The sequence below is a fragment of the Lactuca virosa genome, chromosome 5 (assembly GCF_052849685.1).
Source record: "Lactuca virosa cultivar CGN04683 chromosome 5, Lactuca_virosa_CGN04683_v6, whole genome shotgun sequence".
In the NCBI taxonomy this organism is placed as follows: domain Eukaryota; kingdom Viridiplantae; phylum Streptophyta; class Magnoliopsida; order Asterales; family Asteraceae; genus Lactuca; species Lactuca virosa.
The window spans coordinates 265413815-265434072 of NC_136430.1; the positions used below are offsets into that span (position 1 = coordinate 265413815).

At 26.4% G+C, this 20258-nt stretch overlaps 1 protein-coding gene across 1 annotated transcript; it reads left to right on the top strand.

Moving 5' to 3' along the window:
• Positions 1-1108: 1108 nt before the first annotated feature.
• Positions 1109-2057, top strand: LOC145116387 (protein SEED AND ROOT HAIR PROTECTIVE PROTEIN-like). The gene is made up of 2 exons (XM_079052729.1): positions 1109-1364; positions 1483-2057. Exons 1-2 carry the CDS (start codon positions 1169-1171, stop codon positions 1839-1841), a joined length of 555 nt encoding a protein of 184 aa, XP_078908855.1. The 5' UTR covers positions 1109-1168; the 3' UTR covers positions 1842-2057.
• Positions 2058-20258: the final 18201 nt, after the last annotated feature.

A 20258-nucleotide genomic window follows, 5' to 3' on the forward strand; every position in this document is an offset into this window, starting at 1 on the left:
CGAACCATCATCTCCGTTCCCATCGTTTCTTCCTTGATCTTTCCCTAATTAAAAAAACGCATAAAACTCCTTCCTACGTGTCAAATCATTGAGCATTGCTCGAAGATTTTCTAACTACATAATAAATAACAACATATATAAACTTATAAGTTAAATTATCAACCACAAACAAAAACTATCAAAGTATATTGCTATTTCTTGCATTTAAATATAATAAATACCAATATTACATTGCTATTTCTTACACTTGCGACAATTATCAACAGCGGCGACAATTCTGGAGGAAAGGTTACCGCGTCTTTTTTTATTCCAACTTTAGTGGCTACAATTTTGACCTTTGCGGCGACAAATTATCACTGATATTGACTTTGTGCGACAATGAACCCCAGTCATTGGATTAGATCATCGATTGAACAATTGGGATTCAATACAAGGTGATAAAGCGGATTAGGCCTCAAAACATTACCGGCGACAATGACTTTTAGCGGCGACTCAAGCTTGAGTGGCTACTAAAAGTCAGCGTCGCCGCTAATAATGTCGTCGGTAATGATCTTGTTTCTTGTAGTGAAAACCATTTATGTTAATCATTTAAAAAGAGATAAAGAAGACAATCCCATTTTATTTTCTAATTTATCCAATGTTATATAAAAAATTTGTTTTTAAATCTACGATTAACTACTACACTTTGGGGTGTGCATTGATTCATTGATTTCCAAGAATTAAATCATGCAAGTTTAACCGGTTAAATATAGTTAATATATTGTTGACTAAATGCTCATTTAGTACTATAGTTTATATAATAATGCTAACTTTTTAACATTTCAGTGTGATTAAAATTTTTCTAAGAAACAAAGTTTGCTGAAATCGAATGAACTGTTATCTGGGAAAATATATAGTAAAATCAAATGAATTGTTGTCCCTAGAAACATATAATTAAATATTAAGTTACAAAAAACACGTACATGATCATTAGGTGAGACTCATCCATCTTTTACAAGCCATCGTGCTCCCATGTAATATAAATCATCCACCACATTCTTCCATTTCCCTGAGATATACAGATTTAAAAAAATAATTCCAACATATCTCACTATAAAACGTCTACAACCACAATCACCAAAAATATACCGATCTAATTCCTATTCAAAGATATACAACAACCAAGACCATGGACACATCCTCCAACGTTGTCTTTCTATTCTGCATGGTGCTATCAATCGTCTCCGCCTCTGCTGATGCTGCTTATGGAGTTGCTAAGCTGCCTGAGATCCCTCACAAGATGAAACAGAAGGAAATTCCTAAATCGATTGCAGTTCAAGGCCTAATATATTGTAAATCCGGCCCTAAATTCATCCCACTTAAAGGTATACACTTGATAATATTAATTGTATATATTTTGCGTATTAAAGTTCAAAAAGACAGCAACTTTGTTACAAATTTATCACGAACTAATGGATGGATTGCCTATTTTAATGCATACAGGAGCCATGGCAAGAATAACTTGTTTGGCAAGAAACCAACACGGACTTGAATTAGCACCTTTCTCCATCTCAAGTTGCCCAGCTGATGATAAGGGTTACTTTTTAGCCAAACTGTCCCCTCCATCGACGAAGTTCTTAAAGAATGCTCAGTGGGAGCTCAAAGAGTGCAAAGCCTTCCTCCAGAGCTCGCCATTGAAGGACTGCAAGGTTCCTTTGGATATTAATGGAGGGGTTAAGGGTGCTCATATTATTGCTTCGTCGTCTCATCGTCTCCTTAAAAACGCAAATCTCTATTCGCTCAAACCCTTTTTCTACACTAGTGATAAACCTCATACAGTCTCCGATAACAAGAAATATTAACAAGAGTATTAATAGATTTACTCTTGCAATATTTGATGAATCATTTTTTCCAATTTTAAATGTACTTTAATTTGTTCTTATATTTTTTTTTTTCATTTTGTTGTGATCGAAGAGAATTACATGAGGTTTTTGTCTCAATTTAAATGCAAATTCTTATTGTTCACATTATAGAAAGAAAGAACAATGATAATCAAGATGCCGTTCTAATTTTGCTGATATTGAATTCAAACCATATATGCTAGTAGTATATAGAATTAAAACATAAACATTCAATATTTTAATAATAATAAATATTTTTTTTATTAATATATGATTTTTTATTAAAATATAACAATCGGGGGCGGACCTAGAGAGTGTCTCCGGAGGTCCCGTGCAACTACTTGATTTTTTCGTACTAGTGTAAATAGGGCCAAGTTTCACGAAATTATTTGTTATATACCTTAATATATTTGATGTTTAACAAACATTTATGTAAATCTTTTGGATCAGTTAGCTAAGAATATCCCCACTCGTGATCATTTGAGGTTGGCTCACCAAAAAAAAAAAGGAAAAATAAAATAATCTCGGTGGCTTAGGCTGCTGCAACGAGCGAGATCACCAAAAGGCTCGAGCCTTTTTACCTTTTTATACTTTCATGTGTCGTTTTTAGATAGGGGCATTTAAAGTCATTTTTATATTTAAAACTATTTTAGTTAATAACTATTTTTAATCTTCGGTAAAAAAATCAAATAAAATATCCTGAAATATATAATTTATATTTCTCTACAAAATAAAACCAATATTGATATTTTTTAGTATAAAATAAGGTTGGATTGGGTTGTTAATGGGTGTGATTAATTGGATCATGTTGGGTTGTAAAGTGAAGGACAAAGAAATTAGTTTTTTATAAAAAAATTGGATTGGGTTGGGTTCCTAATGGAGATAACCTAATGGAGATAACCTAATAGGCTTACCATCATTTGTTTTATTTATTTGGTGAGCAGATTCACTTTATAGCTCTTTGTTAATTCCCATTAAACCTAATTCCATATTCCATTAGCCCATATACCCATCGGCAATTACATCTTTTTTTTCTCTAACCAAATTCATAAGTCCACTAAGGGGGTGTTTGAAAAAAAAAAAACTTATTACCTGTTATTTTATAGTATATTAACTTATTAACTTATAAGTTAGAGGGAGATAATTTATGAAAAAAATTTTGTTTGTTAGCGGGTTTGCAAACGCAATTATGTCTCTTTTGTCTATCTAACCCAATTCCCATTAATTGATAATACTTATCAATTTATTATATTAGCGAATTTTACTTATATATAAAAAAAAAATTATATTTAGGGTCCATTTTCATTTTTTGCACAGGCCCTCAAAATCAACAGGACGACCCTGTTCTCGAATTTGTAATTAGTGATTATATGTCATGAATCATTTGATCCAACCCGATTATTGTTAATACTTTTTTGTTGTATTTTTGGCAACTATACATTTATTCATCTTGATAGTGACTTTTCTTAAATTTAGTAAAACCATCAACACTTAGGGCTCTAAATGAACCAAACGTTCAACGAATTGTTCATGAACCGTTTGGTGAGAAGTGTTTTTATGTTTGTTTATTAATAAATGAACGAACATGAACACAAATTCACGTTCATTTAGTTAAATGAGCAAACATGAAAAATGGCCTTATTTGTTCAATAATGTTCTTGAACGTTCGTTTATATTGTTTGTTTACGTTCAATTATGTTCGTCCATTTAAGTTCCTTTTATGTTCACACTAGGCAAAAAACAATGCGTTGTGCAGGAATAATATTATGGTGATTAAAATTATGACATACATGTTGCGTTAATTACAATAATATAGTTATATTATTAATACATATATGGTCTTAGAAATATTTATATTTGTGTTATTAATTTAGAATTAATAACTTTCTATACTAATCATCTTATCGAGTTGTTTCTTACTAATATTTAGGTTATCACTTCCTTGCAAACATTTTGATTATTTTGGATGTTAGTTTTGTTGATAAATTATAAAACAACAACAAAAGATAAATTTCAAATAGAAATTAGAAAATAAAGAAACAATATTAAAATGATAAACAAAAGAATAAACTTGTAAAAGAGAAACCACAACAAACAATATGTTTTAATTAGAAATTCTAGAATTAAGAAATAATATTAACATGACAAATAAAAGCATAAATTCTAATAATAAAAAACAATATGTAAAAAACTAAAGAAGTTAAACATGAAGAAAAAAAATAAAACGAAAGACATAGTAATAATTTATTTAACAGAAATGTCTATCAAACATCCTTATTGTTGCTTATATTATGTCCTATGAAGTAGAACTTTATGTCTTCTTCTCTTTTTTTTCCTCAGTCTTATTCTTGAAAACATAACAATCTAATCTATATCCATGGATTATATATATATATATATATACTCTAAATAAACCTAATAAACCAGTTAATATGTCATAAGTTACAAAAACTCTTAAGTTATAGTTAATTATTTGCATGATTAAAGAGTTTTATTATTAAAGTAATATTCAATACAATTTTAAAAAAGTCGTTCGATATGTAGTAATTAGATGATAAGTTGAAATTTGTAAGTTTCAAATGAATATGGTTGAAGTATTTTGGACTCTTTTATTATATACTAGGCGAATTCCCGCGTGTTGCGCAGAAAGACCTATATAGTTGAAATATTTACAAATATATGTTTTTTATAAATATAACAATAACGTTGTTGTTAAATTTGATATGATAATTCGCATAGTAAACTGATATAATATATTGGTTATTTGGAATTATATGATAATATATACATCTATTATAACTGTATAATCTCAATCATTTGAATGACTTCTTCCCGTGATTTACTCATAAAGAAAATTAAATATAATATATGGTTTAATGTTATTTATAGTTGTTGTTATTGTTAATTAATTTTTTTAAATTTATTTGTTTAACGTTTTAATTTCTATCATTATAATTATTTAAAACATCAAACATTGTTTTTTGATTTTAAAGGTAAAAATATAATCATTTATATAGAGTTATTTTTAACTATTGTTATTGTAAGTTATTTCAAGCTACCTATTTGAAAACTTTTAACGATTATAAAAATACATTTAGGAAATATTTTAGTTAAATTGAGATTACAATTTAGTTTTTGCATTTAGCACAACAATTTATCACTTTTAACTATTCACAAAATATTCATTGAGTTTTTTAAGTGGAACTCAAATTTATATTTTAGTTAACACTGTAATTTTATATTTAAATTAACAATTTAAGTATTTTGTCCAAACTATTCAAAAGTTGTACTTTAAACTCATAATGGTTTACATACAACAACATATTAAATCTAATAAATTAAGTATAATATGTTAAAAGTTAAAGACATAGCTTTATAAGTACAAGTAATGATATTATTTTAATATTGAAATTTAGTTTATTTATGATTACACTTTAGGTTTGATATTTATTTAACCTTATTAACCAACTTATAATCATTATTATAAAGACACTACAATTTATCACTTTTAACTACTTACAAAATATTCTTTGGGTTGTTTAAATTAAACTAAAATTTATATTTAAGTTGACCCTGTAATGTTATATTTAAATTAATAATTTAAGTATTTTATACAAATTATTCAAAAGTTGTAGCTTTAAAATGATAATGGATTACATCCACAATATATTAAAACTAACAAATTAAGTATAATATGTTAAAAGTTAAAAAACATAATTTTATAAGTAGAAGTAAAGATATTTTTTTAATATTGAAATTTAATTTATATATGATTACACTTTAGGTTTGATATTTATTTAACCTTATTAACCAACTTATAATCATTATTACAAAGAAATTGAAAAGTCATGGGAGTTTCAAATGAATGTGGTGAAAGGAAAAATGCATGGGAGTTTCAAATGAATGTGGTGAAAGGAAAAATGCTTCCTTTATAAGTATACTAGACGAATTATCGTGTGTTGCGCAGCGTAGGTTAAAAATGTATTGTTAAAATGTTGAAAACTATATGTTTAAAATTGTTATGTTATTGACATTAACTTTGAAATAATATTTTGAACAATATTATTCATGGACATCAACCACCTTCCTCATTAAAAAAATTAAATATAATTATCTATTTAATATTATTTTTCACATTTGTTATGATTGATTAATTTAAATTTTTACTTATGCGATTATTTTCTAATTTCAATAATGATGTTAATTTAAAATACAATTTATTTGTTGTTAACGTTATGTAATTTATAAATTGATGTTATTATCATTTAAAATTGTTGTTCTTTAGTTTTATACCCTTTATTATTATTAATAAGTTAAAGAAGACTTTTAGAAAAACACTTAATATTACTATTAAAATGTGAAACATACACTAAATAATAAACTGATAAGATAGACAATTTGCATTTCAAAAGAGACTTGCATGGATACTATGACATATCCATGATTTTTATTATTTATAATTATGGATCATTAGTTTTAATACCACTTATTATTAATAACAAACGAAAGAAAACTTTTAAAAGACACTTATTATTATAATTATACTCTTAAACATATACTAAAATATAAAATGATAAGATAGACAATTTACATTTTAAAGAGACTTACATGGATACTATGGATAATTTTGCATATCCATGATTTTTTATTAATTATTACTTTGAAGCACACAAACATACAAACATATATAGAATATTTAATTAAATATTATCTATATCATTTTCCATAACATATGATCGAGAATATCAATCTACTCTAATTTACATTAAAGTTTCAACTACAACATATAATGATTGGCTTAAAAGAATACTTAAACCAAGAAAAATATATAAAAAAATGAATTAGTATATAACAAACTTACAAATTAAAAACTTTAACATAATAACATGGCTCGAAAAATGGTACAAAACCCTCAAACCAACACAAAACCTTTAAACTAGTTTTCTTTGTGAATTTTGTATGTGATTTGTATTTGTGTGTCTACTGAAAGAGAATGACATTTTTATAGTAGACTATCCATTAATTGCTTATTAAAAATATTATATAAGTTATAAAACCTTTCATGATGTGTGATTAATTACTTTAAATGTGAAAATGTGGGACGGAGGGGGGGTTCAAATGCATGTGGTGCTTGGAAATTTGTGACGGGGTTTCAAATGCATGAGGTGATAGGAAAAATGTATCATTTATAAATATAGTATGATATAGATACTAGGCGAATGCCCGCGCGTTGCGCAAAAACATCTATATTGTTGAAATCTTTACAAATATATGTTTTTTAAAATATAACAATAATATTGTTGTTAAATTTTTATAATAATTCGTATACTAAAATGAAATAATATATTGATTATTTTAAATTATATTATAATATATACATCTATTATAACTGCATAATCTCAATCGTTTGAATGATTTCTACTCGCGAGTTACTCATGAATAAAATTAAATATAATATATGGTTTAATGTCATTTATAGTTGTTATTGGTAATTAAATTTTTAAAATTTATTTGCTTAACGTTTTAATTTCTATCATTATAATTATTTAAAACATCAAACATTGTTTTTTTGATTTTAAAGATAACAATATAGTCATTTATATAGAGTTGTTTTTAACTATTGTTATTGTAAGTTATTTTAAACTACTTATTTTAAAACTTTTAGCGATTATAAGAATATATTTAGGAAATATTTTAGTTAAATTGAGATTACAATTTAGTTTTTGCATTTATCACTTTTAACTATTCACAAAATATTCTTTGGGTTTTTTAAGTGGAACTAAAATTTATATTTAAGTTGATACTGTAATATTATATTTAAATTAACAATTTAAGTATTTTGTCCAAACTTTTCAAAAGTTGTAGGTTTAAACTCATTATGGTTTACATACAACAACTTATTAAATCTAATAAATTAAGTATAATATGTTAAAAGTTAAAGACATAGCTTTATAAGTACAAGTAATGATATTATTTTAATATTGAAATTTAGTTTATTTATGATTACACTTTAGGTTTGATATTTATTTAACCTTATTAACCAACTTATAATCATTATTACAAAGACACTACAATTTATCACTTTTAACTCTTTACAAAATATTCTTTGGGTTGTTTAAGTTAAACTAAAATTTATATTTAAGTTGACCCAGTAATGTTATATTAAAATTAATAATTTAAGTATTTTATACAAATTGTTCAAAAGTTGTAGCTTTAAAATGATAATGGTATACATCCAACAATATATTAAAACTAATAAATTAAGTATAATATGTTAAGAGTTAAAAAACATAACTTTATAAATAGACGTAAAGATATTCTTTTAATATTGAAATTTATTTTATATATGATTACACTTTAGGTTTGATATTTATTTAACCTTATTAACCAACTTATAATCATTATTAGAAAAAAAATTGAAAATTCATGATAGTTTCAAATGAATATGGAGAAAGGAAATATGCATGGGAGTTTCAAATTAATGTGGTGAAAGAAAAAGATGTTTTCTTTATAAGTATACTAGGCGTAACCTCGTGCGTTGCGCAAAAATGCATTTAAGTGGTTAAAATAATTATGGGAAAAAATAGAAATATGTTGAAATTTACGTTTTTAGACATGTCTTGGGCATTAACCGAATTATCAAATAACATAAAAATCCATCAACTTATATTTTGATACTATCTAATATAGTCTATACCTTATAAACTTTACTTTTACTTTTATAATATCCAATATATATTATAAGTTTTTATATAACATTAATATAATTTACTTTTCTTATGTCCAATAATATTTTTTGGATAAAATAAGAAATAAATTGTTTTGAATGAGCTATTAATATACAATATTGAACTAATAAACTTTATATTACACTATTTATATTACACCAAAGCATCCAAGGTTTCATATATGCACTTTCAAATATTAAACATTGAAATTAAGAATGAAGTCATACAAAATATATCATTATACATAAATGTCATCAAGAGTTTTAAAATAAGTCGATTAGTAAATATGATATTTAATTTTAATTACATATTTTGCAAGGCATACGTTTGACTTTATGTTGGTGCGCCGAGAATCCTCTTCCTTAATTTGTACCTAAAAAATTAAGGTGAATAGGAATATAAAATAGATATTACTAAGCATTAATATAAATAATTAAAAAGGGTATGTGGATCTCCTATCACCGATTAAAGACAACATACCTCTCTAGTGGTATCGATTCCTATGTGAAATTGAAGTAGTCATTCTATGTACACCTTGTTTTCTAATTGCATAAACAAATATGAGTAACCAAACATAAAAATGTTATCTTTATGTAGGAAAAATAGTTTAGTTAACTAACAAATTAAATAATATAAGATTAAGAGTTAGGAGTTTCAAAACATTAATATTTTTATTAATCAATCAATTAAGTAACACATGTTGAAATTTTTACAATCATTATTAAAAAGCAGTTGAGATATTAGATTTTAAATGAATTTTGGTTGAAGTGTTTTGACCTCTATTATAATATATATATATATATATATATATATATATATATATATATATATATATATATATATATATATATATATATATATATATATATACAGAGAGAGAGAGAGGGATGGAAAGTATAAACAAATATGAGTAACCAAACATAAAAATGTTATCTTTATCTAGGAAAAATATTTTAGTTAACTAACAAATTAAATAATACAAGTTTAAGAGTTAGGAGTTTCAAAACATTAATTTTTTTATTAATCAATCAATTAAGTAACACATGTTGAAATTTTTACAATCATTATTAAAATGCATTTGAAATATTAGATTTTAAATGAATTTTGATTGAAGTGTTTTGACCTCTTTTATAATATATATATATATATATATATATATATATATATATATATATATATATATATATATATATATATATATAAAGAGAGAGAGAGAGAGAGAGATGGAAAGTATAACATATGTATGAGTTTTAATTAATTATCTTTTTGAAACGGTACAATTACAAAACAAAAAAAATTATTTAAAATATTTAATTAAATATTTTCGACATCACCCTATATAACATATGATCAATATATTAACGATTAAACCACAATATACAACGACTGTATTACAATAATCCAAAAACGAAAAAAAATATAAAAACGAATTAGTATAACAAACTTACAAATTAAAAGCTATAATATGATAGCATATCTCCAAAAGTGGTCATAAGACCTCAACCCAACACAAAAACCTTTAAGTTTGTTTTCTTTTTGAAATTTGTATATGATTTGTATGCATGTCTTCCCAAAAGATTGGACTTTTTATAGTAAATTTTTCACTAAATGCTAATTAAACATAATATAAGTTATAAAACTTTTGAGTGTTCAATCATAATTAAGAAAACTTTTGAGTTGCATTAGTTAAAAAAAGGGGGTTTCAAATGAATGTGGTTTGAGGAAGTTAAAAAAAAGGGTTTAAATGCATGAGATTCAAGAAAAAATGTTAGCTTTATAAGTATGTATGATGTATGACTAGAAGAATTCACGCGCGTTGTGCGGCGTAAGTTAAAAATATATTGTTAGAATATTGAAAAATATATATTTATAATGGTTATGTTATTGAAATTAACTTTGACATAATATTTTTACACTAATTGTTATATATATATATATATATATATATATATATATATATATATATATATATATATATATATATAATCTCAACTATTTTGAACAATAATATTTATTGACATCAACACACCTTCCTCATTAATAGAATTAAATATAATTATCAATTTAGTATTATTTTTTAACAATTCTTATGATTGATTAATTTAAATTTTTTCTTATGCAATTATTTTTTAATTTCATTAATGATGTTCATTTAAAATACAATTTATTTGTAGCTAACGTTATGTAATTCATAATTTGATGTTATTATTATTTAAAATTATTGTTCATTAATTTTAAACCACTTATTATTATTAATAAGTTAAAGAAGACTTTAATTTAATAAACACTTAATATTATTATTCAAATATGAAACATATACTAAATAATAAAGTGATACGATTAACAATTTGCATTTCAAAAGAGATTTGCATAGATAATATGACATATCCGTGATTTTTATAATTTGATATTATTATTTATAACTATTGTTCGTTAATTTTAAAACTACTTATTCTTATTAATAAGTGAAAGAAAACTTTTAAAAATCATTTATTATTATATTTAAAATGTTAAACATATACTAAAATATAAAGTGATAATATAGACAATTTGCATTTTAAAAGAGACTTACATGGATAATATGGATAATATGACATATCAATGATTTTTAATTAATTATTGATTTGAAGCAACACAAACATACAAACATATATTCAATATTTAATTAAATATTATCTATATCACATTCCATAACATATGATCGAGAACATGAATCTAATCTAATTTACATTAAAATTTCAACCACAACATACAATGATTGTCTTAAAATAATACTTCAACTGTGACAACCGTCAATTTTGGTCAAACAAAGTCAACAAGTCAACCAAGTCAACTCAACTAGTATTAGGATTTTAGGATAAACGTTATGCTTCCTAATGTTCCTAATGTACAACTTACAATTTTAATACAAAATATCTCTCTGGATTGCCAATTATCAAATATAAACCCTAATTAGGGTTAGTAACGTAACAACTTGATAATTCATCTATATATTATTTGGGAATAAATAATATCCGTAACACAAATATAGTGGAGTTCATAAACCTAACACTACGAGGGAAATTCGTAACAAAGGCTAAAAACACAACTTTTTGGTGAATTCGTCACCAAATACGACAAAGTTTATATCTGGCTAAAACACAAATTTTTAACGAACTGAAATTGGAAATTCAACCTAACGTTCATATAACGTATTATTATTTTGATAATAATGTTTGTTATAATACACTCTTCCTCTCCAAATTTAAGCGCTCATCTTCAAACCCTAATTTCTTCCAAGTGTTCTTAAAGTTTTGGTAAGTATTTTCTTAATCTCCTAGTGATTCTACACATTTCTATACTAGTTTCAATCCATTTACACACATTTCATGTGTTACTATTCATAGGATCTTCAAATCTTCAAAGTGTTCTTGACTTGAATCTTTTCATCTCCAACCTTTCTCTCGTCAAGAAAACACCCATAAGGTGAGTTCATACCCCTTCATTTTCGAGTTTTTCCAAGTTTTAGGAGGGAATACAAGTAAACAAATCCTATTTGCATGATTTAAAGGCTTTGCAAACTAAAAATACAAGTTATGTCACTAAACATATCTAAGCATAAAAATCAGCTTTTTACAGAAAAGTTGTGGTCTGTTCATGGACTGTTTTACCCTTCTTAAACTTAATATATTTCAAAACTATACAATAAGCAAATAGTTCAGGTCTATACCTTTTTAAGGACTACTCTCACGCATTCATACGATTTTTCTACAATTTATGGTGATTTTTACAAAACTGTCTATCATTTCAGAACATTTTCGGACCAGTCTGTAAAAAATGAACATTTTCACTCTGGTTAGGACCAAACTTAAAGTCAGGGAAAGAAATTATGGACAAAATAGACTCATTTTCTAAGCTCTGAGAGTTTACAGAACCAAATTTCGACTTACGATGATTTTTCTATAATTTTTCTAGAAACATGGATAGAAAAGTCAAAAACTAGAAAAATTGACATTTTCATACTAAGGACTCACTTATTGGTGCTTGATGTAAAATACTTGTTATTTATGAATATCTAAGCATACTAGCCTCTCTCTCTCTCTCTCTATATATATATATATATATATATATATATATATATAGGTACAAAAAAAATCAAATGTTATAATAAACTATATACGTATAGCTTATGGTTCATTAACACTATTGTAACATGTTGAGCAAAGTGTATAATTATATAGAAATTCATATATAATTATTTTATACTAGTTTATTATCATGGAAAAGTGATAATCATATATACAAAAGTTTTTATTACTACAAAACATTTATGATAAACTATAATAGGTATAGTTTATGTGTCATTTACACTATTTTACCATTTTGGGGTGAACAAATAATTATTTAAAGGTATAATTATTCTACACTATGAAATTACTATGGAAAGATATTATTTCCACTTACAAAAGGGTTTTCATTACACTATACGTAAACTTGTTGAATCAAATTTTATGAGTCAAAGTTTCATCGTACCTATCAGGGTACCTACAAACGTCATGTATCATAACCAAAGTCTCCCGTAAGAGAGCGTGATACTTGTGTATAGAACAATACAAGACTGACAATCCCGCACCTAAGCTGCTTGTAACAGCTAGACCGACAGGTCTGGGGTGACAAATGTCATAACATTCCGACGCCTGAAGAACGTTGCGACAGACCATCTATGTCATTAGCACGGTTATATTAACTCACATGGGAAACAACGATACATTTAGTTTACGGGGAAACATACCTTCAAACGGTTTTATATAAAATAAAACTACATATTACGACTTTAAGTATTAAAATACTTGTACTTTTCGGTCTTAGGGTTTTTGTAAGACTACAATTCATTTTAAGGAAAATATTGGATTTTCTGGATGCATACATTCAAATGGTTTTATATAAGAATAAAACTACATAATACTACTTTCGAGTACAACAATACTTATACGTTTTTGGTCTTAGGGTTTTAAGACTGCAGTTCATTCCTAAGAAAATATTGGATTTTGTGGAAACATACACTCAAATGGTTTTATATAGATTAAAACTAGATTTTACTATTTTATGTATAGAAATACTTATACATATCGGTCTTAGGGTTTTTTTAAGACTACAATTCATTTTAAGGAAAATATTATATTTTCTGGAAACGAACACTATCATTTTACAAGGAAAGGCTTACAATTCTTCATACAAACTCTTAGGAACTCACCAACTTAATTGGTGACACTTTTCAAAACTACTTGTATTATCAGGGAATCATTAAAGCATATAACTACAAGCTTTTGAGGATGGGACGCTAAGACGTCAAACAAATCTGCTAAATCGTCATACTGTAATTGGTTTTGAAACATACAACTCATACAACAATGTAACTCTTTCAGTTATATTTATGATGGTTGTGTTTTGCTTTAATCACTATTATTCAATTATGTTATGATACAATACATGAAAGTCATACACCTCCGGACATTTCTGCCATCCTGGTTTGGGGGTGTGATATAAACCAAGAAAAATAAAATAAAATAACAATTAGTATATAACAAACTTACAAATTAAAAACTTTAACATAATAACATGACTCGAAAAATGGTCAAAAACCCTCAAACCAACACAAAAACCTTGTAGACTTGTTTTCTTTGAGAATTTTATATGTGATTGGTATTTGTGTGTCTACTTAAAGAGATTGGTCTTTTATAATAGATTATCCATTAAGTGCTTATTAAACATATTATATAAATTATAAAATCTTTGAATGGTTAATCATTATTAAGTCTTTTGAGTGGTATTCATTCAAATAAAAGGTTTCAAATGAATATGGTTTAAGTAAAATGCATCATGGGAGGTTCAAATGAATGTGGTGAAAGGAAAAATGATTACTTTATAAGTATACAATGACCATTTGTGTAATTTTGTCTATAATTAAGGAAGTAAATTTGAATAATACTAATGAGGTTATCTAATTTACGTTTTTAGAAAAGAAAAATATGGGAATGGATTTCCACGATGCCACATGGAATGATTATAATGATAGAGAAAAGATAATTTAATTCTCTAGAAAGGTGCCACTTAACCTATAATTATATATATATATATATATATATATATATTGAAAAATATATGTTTATCATGGTTATGTTATTGACATTTACTTTGACATAATATATTTACACTAATATATATATATATATATATATATATATATATATATATATATATATATATATTCTCCTTTTGACATGTGTCACCATATTAGGCCTTCATAATTAAGGCATATTTTATTTTTCTTTTGTCATGTGTCACCATTTATGTCTCCTAATTAATGCATGTCACTTGTCAACCTATTGATTATCCATTTTAAATTTTAAATTTTAAATTTCTCACTCTAATTACATTAAATTAATAACATTAGAATAAAAATTAAAATAAAATTAATACAAACTATAAAGTGATATAATTTTGCATATTTATTTTAATGAATGATTATAATTTTATATAACAAAAAAAAATCTCTTAATTAATAATTTATTTAAAATAAATGATTAATAATTTTGAGTTTTTTTTTACTATTAAAGTTTAATTAATTTTGTAACCGTGGTTTCCACGGGTTATAAACTAGTATATATATATATATATATATATATATATATATATATATATATATATATATATATATATATATATAATCTCAACTATTTTGAACGATAATATTCATTGACATCAACCCACCTTCCTCATTAATAGAATTAAATATAAGTATCTCTTTATTATTATTTTTAACAATTATTATGATTGATTAATTTAAATTTTTACTTATGCAATTATTTTCTATTTTCATTAATGATGATCATTTAAAATACAATTTATTTGTAGCTAACGCTATGTAATTTATAATTTGATGTTATTATCATTTAAAATTATTGTTAATTAATTTTAAACCACTTATTATTATTAATAAGTTAAAGAAGACTTTTGAGAAACACTTGATATTATTATTCAAATATGAAACATATACTACATAGTAAAGTTATAAGATTGACAATTTGTATTTCAAAAGAGACTTGCATAGATAATATGACATATTCATGATTTTTATAATTTGATTTTATTATTTGTAACTATTGTTCGTTAATTTTAAAACCACTTATTATTATTAATAAGTGAAAGAAAACTTTTAAAAAACACTTATTATTATACTTAAAATGTTAAACTTATACTAAAATATAATCTGATAAGATAGACAAATTGCATTTTAAAAGACACTTACATGGATAATATTGATAATATGACATATCCATGATTTTTAATTACTTATTGCTTTGAAGCTACACAAACATACAAACATATATACAATATTTAATTAGATATTATCTATATCACATTCCATAACATATGATCGATAACATGAATCTAATCTAATTTACATTAAAATTTCAACCACAACATACAATGATTGTCTTAAGAGAATACTTAAACCAAGAAAAAAAAAAGAATTAGTATATAATAAACTTGCAAATTAAAAACTTTAACATAATAACATGACTCGAAAAATGGTCCAAAGCCCTCAAACCAACACAAATACCTTTAGACTTGTTTTCTTTGTGAATTTTATATGTGATTGGTATTTGTGTGTCTACTCAAAGACCTTGAACTTTTATAGTAGACTATCCATTAATTGCTTATTAAACATATTATATAAGTTATGAAACCTTTGAATGGTTAATAATTATTAAGAGACTTTTGAGTGACATTCATTCAAATAAGAGGTTTCAAATGAATATGGTTTGAGTAAAATGCATTATGGGAGTTTCAAATGAATGTGGTGAAAGAAAATATGCTTCCTTAGTGAAAGAAAACTTTTAAAAAACGCTTATTATTATACTTAAAATGTTAAACATATACTAAAATATAAACTGATAAAATAGACAATTTGCATTTTAAAAGAGACTTACATGGATAATATGGATAATATGGCATATCCATGATTTTTAATTAATTATTTGTACAACTGGTAAAAATTGGTCAGAGTTTGGCGGTCAAACCACCGCGAACCGTTATGCAATAAAGACCAATTGTGTGTAATTTTTATGTTTATATAGTATATTAAAAATACTATATTTATAATTACTTTTAAAACATCTCAAACTGTGTAAAACATCTATCGTTGAGAATAGAATAAAAAATTACCAAAAATTAAATTTATTTGTGTTGTTAAAAATGAATTTTTGCAAAAAAAATATATCTTAGAGTTTTGGATATGAAATTTGAATAGATTACGTTCTCCTGATTTTGTGGATATAAAGAACGTCTAAAACGGAGGTCGTATGAGAAAGTTACGCCTCTTTAAAGTTATAAAAATCAGTATTTATCTGATTTTCTTGAAACGAACCGTGCATTGTTTCGTTTGGAACAGCTACGAGTATCGTAAACTATTTTTGAGCACATTTTTGAATTTAGACTACGATCTATTATTTTATTATATTTTTATAATATTTTTAAACTCAACCGAAATCAGATTTGTAAATATGTCGAATCCAATCCTATAAATTGCGAAATATTAAACGGATTTTACCGGAGTTCTACTTATAGGATGTAAGATCCGTCTGACTTTTTGGAAACCTTATAACCAAGACTATCAATTGTCATTTTCAGAAAAATTATTTGATTACGTAACCCAGTGCATACGAATCGAGAATGTTATAAAATATCATCATATACAAATATGACATTGTACTTTTGACACTTTGAGTCATGCATAGTTGAATTTATATTTTCAACAATATAATTATAGCATCTATATTTATATTTTCTACCATGCACATCACTCAATAATACACAAAATACATGTTTTTACATACATAAATACATGATTATACATATACAAATACATATAATATATACACCAATACATGATTAGAGCAATGCATTTGCTTCTAAATTTACCTCAAAAGTACAATAATAAAGAGAATGGACAACCAAGTGATGTTTCTTCTACACTTCACTTTAACCAAATCAACACTCAAAGAAACTTCTCATACTTCAACCTTTTTCTTCCATCTTTTTCCTTGTGCAATACCTGTCAACTGAACCAGCAAAAAATCACCACAGAAGATGCATTTTTTTTTTTTTTTGAGAAATCAAGGAGGCAGCAGCCTCTTTTCTCTTTTCTGTTGAACGGAGCAAGCCAAACACCCTCTGAAGTCATCACAGTGACTGCTAGCTTCTCCATTCCGTTTTGCGTTTTGCTGCCTGACCAAATAAGGGACAGCCAAGAGCCGCCGGAGCAGCCCTCGCTGCCTTAAGCTGCTGGCAACAACTTTGCTGCCAACCCCCGCTTTCTGCCTCCCTTGATCAGCCAAGCACAGGTGGTGCTCCTCCTGTTCAACCACTGAACAGTCACCTCGACACCTGCTCCACCGCCGCCAGTCGTTGCTGCTGTTGCCCTTTCGTTTTCCTGCTATCGGCGACGAGAAAGAACCCTGAGAAGGTTCACCGGAGATAGACTACTCCTCCTCCTTGCTCGACAGGTGAACCACCGAACCACCCTTCCTCGATCGCCGTTTCGATTTCTCCTCCTGCCCTCGCGTTCTTTTTGTCTGCTTTCGTTCTTTCCTTGCCCGATCTAATGGAAACGAAGGCACCAAAATAAAACCCCGATCCCTTTTATTAGTTTGATGGATTTGGCAGAACTAACCCTCCAATTGTATCTTTTAATCCCAAACAACCCCATTTTTAATAGATAGATCAAAAATGGTTCATGTTGGTTAACTTAAGTTACTAAACAACCATCCACTTGTCGAGTTATTATCAAAACAGTCCCACCAGCCTTGTGATTTATTTGAAACAGCCCTACAGTTGTCAAGTAATACCGAAACTTCCCTTTTATTAATTAAGTGACAAAAATAGTTCAGGTGGTTTGTTTTAAACTCAAAAAGTGTCAAGATGCGGTTTCTCACGACAAATTTCACGAAGCGAGCCTAGATCGAGATCACGCATCGAATGTGAGTTTCTACGGCCCCTCTTTTACAGTTTTAATTTTAGGGAGAATGCATGAGTGTCTATCTAAAGTTTTGATGATTTTCAAGTTTTTATACAAAGAATAACATCATACTTTATTATTGGTTAAGATTTTTTGAAGATAACAATCTAAAAGGTATAAAACATTAATAAATTATATAAGTAATAGTAGAATGCTATAAATGATATAATTATACATTATTGTGATATATTAATTAATATTAATAAAAATCACACGATTATAAATAGAATGATATGAAGATATAAGTTATTCGATGAATTATAAACTGTAATACTCGTCGTATATATGTACACGAAAATATTGAGAAAGCATAAAAAGAAACTATATACATAACAAAATGTGTTGTTTGATATAATTGTGTACAAAGAAAATGTACATTATCTTAAATGACTATAAATGAAGATTTGACAAATATATAATAATTAATTGAAGATATACAAAAAATCAATTATTATTATTATCCTCTTGATTATTACGTGGGAATGATTTCTAAGTAAACGATATAATTTATTTTATAAGTATTATAAAAATATAAATCACTTTAGTTGTGATACTAAATGCGTCACATACAATAATATAATTGATTCTCAAATCTTTAGGGATTATTACCTAATAAATTATACGGCATATCAATTATGCAATTTATCGAATATTTGCATAAATGAGTATTCGGCTACGCGAACGAACATCCTCCTTATCGGCTGAAGTAAGGAACTATTCAAATTATTATCGCCACAATAGTCGAATGCTACGCTAAATTCACTATTTAACTAATTTAAATAAGCTTTGAAAATCTTAATAATCTAAGATTCGCGTTAGTGACCCTAGTGAACGGCGAATTTGTGAGTCGAAGAATTGTTGTCAAGGATTTTGTAGATTGTGTATCCCGTGTGTGTTTGTGGGAGGAATATATCGAAAGGGGGTAAAAGGGAGAGTTTTGTGTGGGCATAATTTCTTTCATAAGGACAAAATCCTAGATCGAAACCCAATGTATTGAAAGGGGGTAAAAGGGAGAGTTTTGTTTGGGCGTAATTTCTTTCATAAGGACAAAATCCTAGATCGAAGCCCATTGTATTGAAAGGGGGTAAAAGGGAGAATTTTGTGTGAGCGTAATTTCTTTCATAAGGACAAAATCCTAGATCGAAACCCAATGTATTGAAAGGGGGTAAAAGGGAGAGTTTTGTGTGGGCGTAATTTCTTTCATAAGGACAAAATCCTAGATCGAAACCCACTCTATAACCGTTAATCCATTGTTATTTATAGTGTGCCTGTGTGGCTTGTGGAGGAGCAACGTATAGTGTCGGTTATAGACAAATTGTTATATTGAAGATTTTTACTCGAAGAAGTATAGGTCTAAATTGAGTCAATCCTCCCAATTTGGGCCGAGTGTGTAAGAGTGTATAGGTTGTTAACTACCTCTCCCTACGACATAATTCTCCATAAGCAGAAACGGGACAACTAATAGAATTGTAAAGAGAATGATTAATATTTGTTGTTGAAATTCTACGAGTGGTAAAAATATGTGTTTATAATTTACCGGTTATTGAAAAGTATTTTGGGATGAGTTTGCCCCACTAGTTAAGTGTCGAT

Bases quoted from the DNA above. Each gene is read 5' to 3' on its own strand.
- LOC145116387 (XM_079052729.1), top strand. From the start codon at position 1,169: ATGGACACATCCTCCAACGTTGTCTTTCTATTCTGCATGGTGCTATCA. The intron at 1,365-1,482 runs GTATACACTTGA...TAATGCATACAG, and splicing joins TAAATTCATCCCACTTAAAG to GAGCCATGGCAAGAATAACT.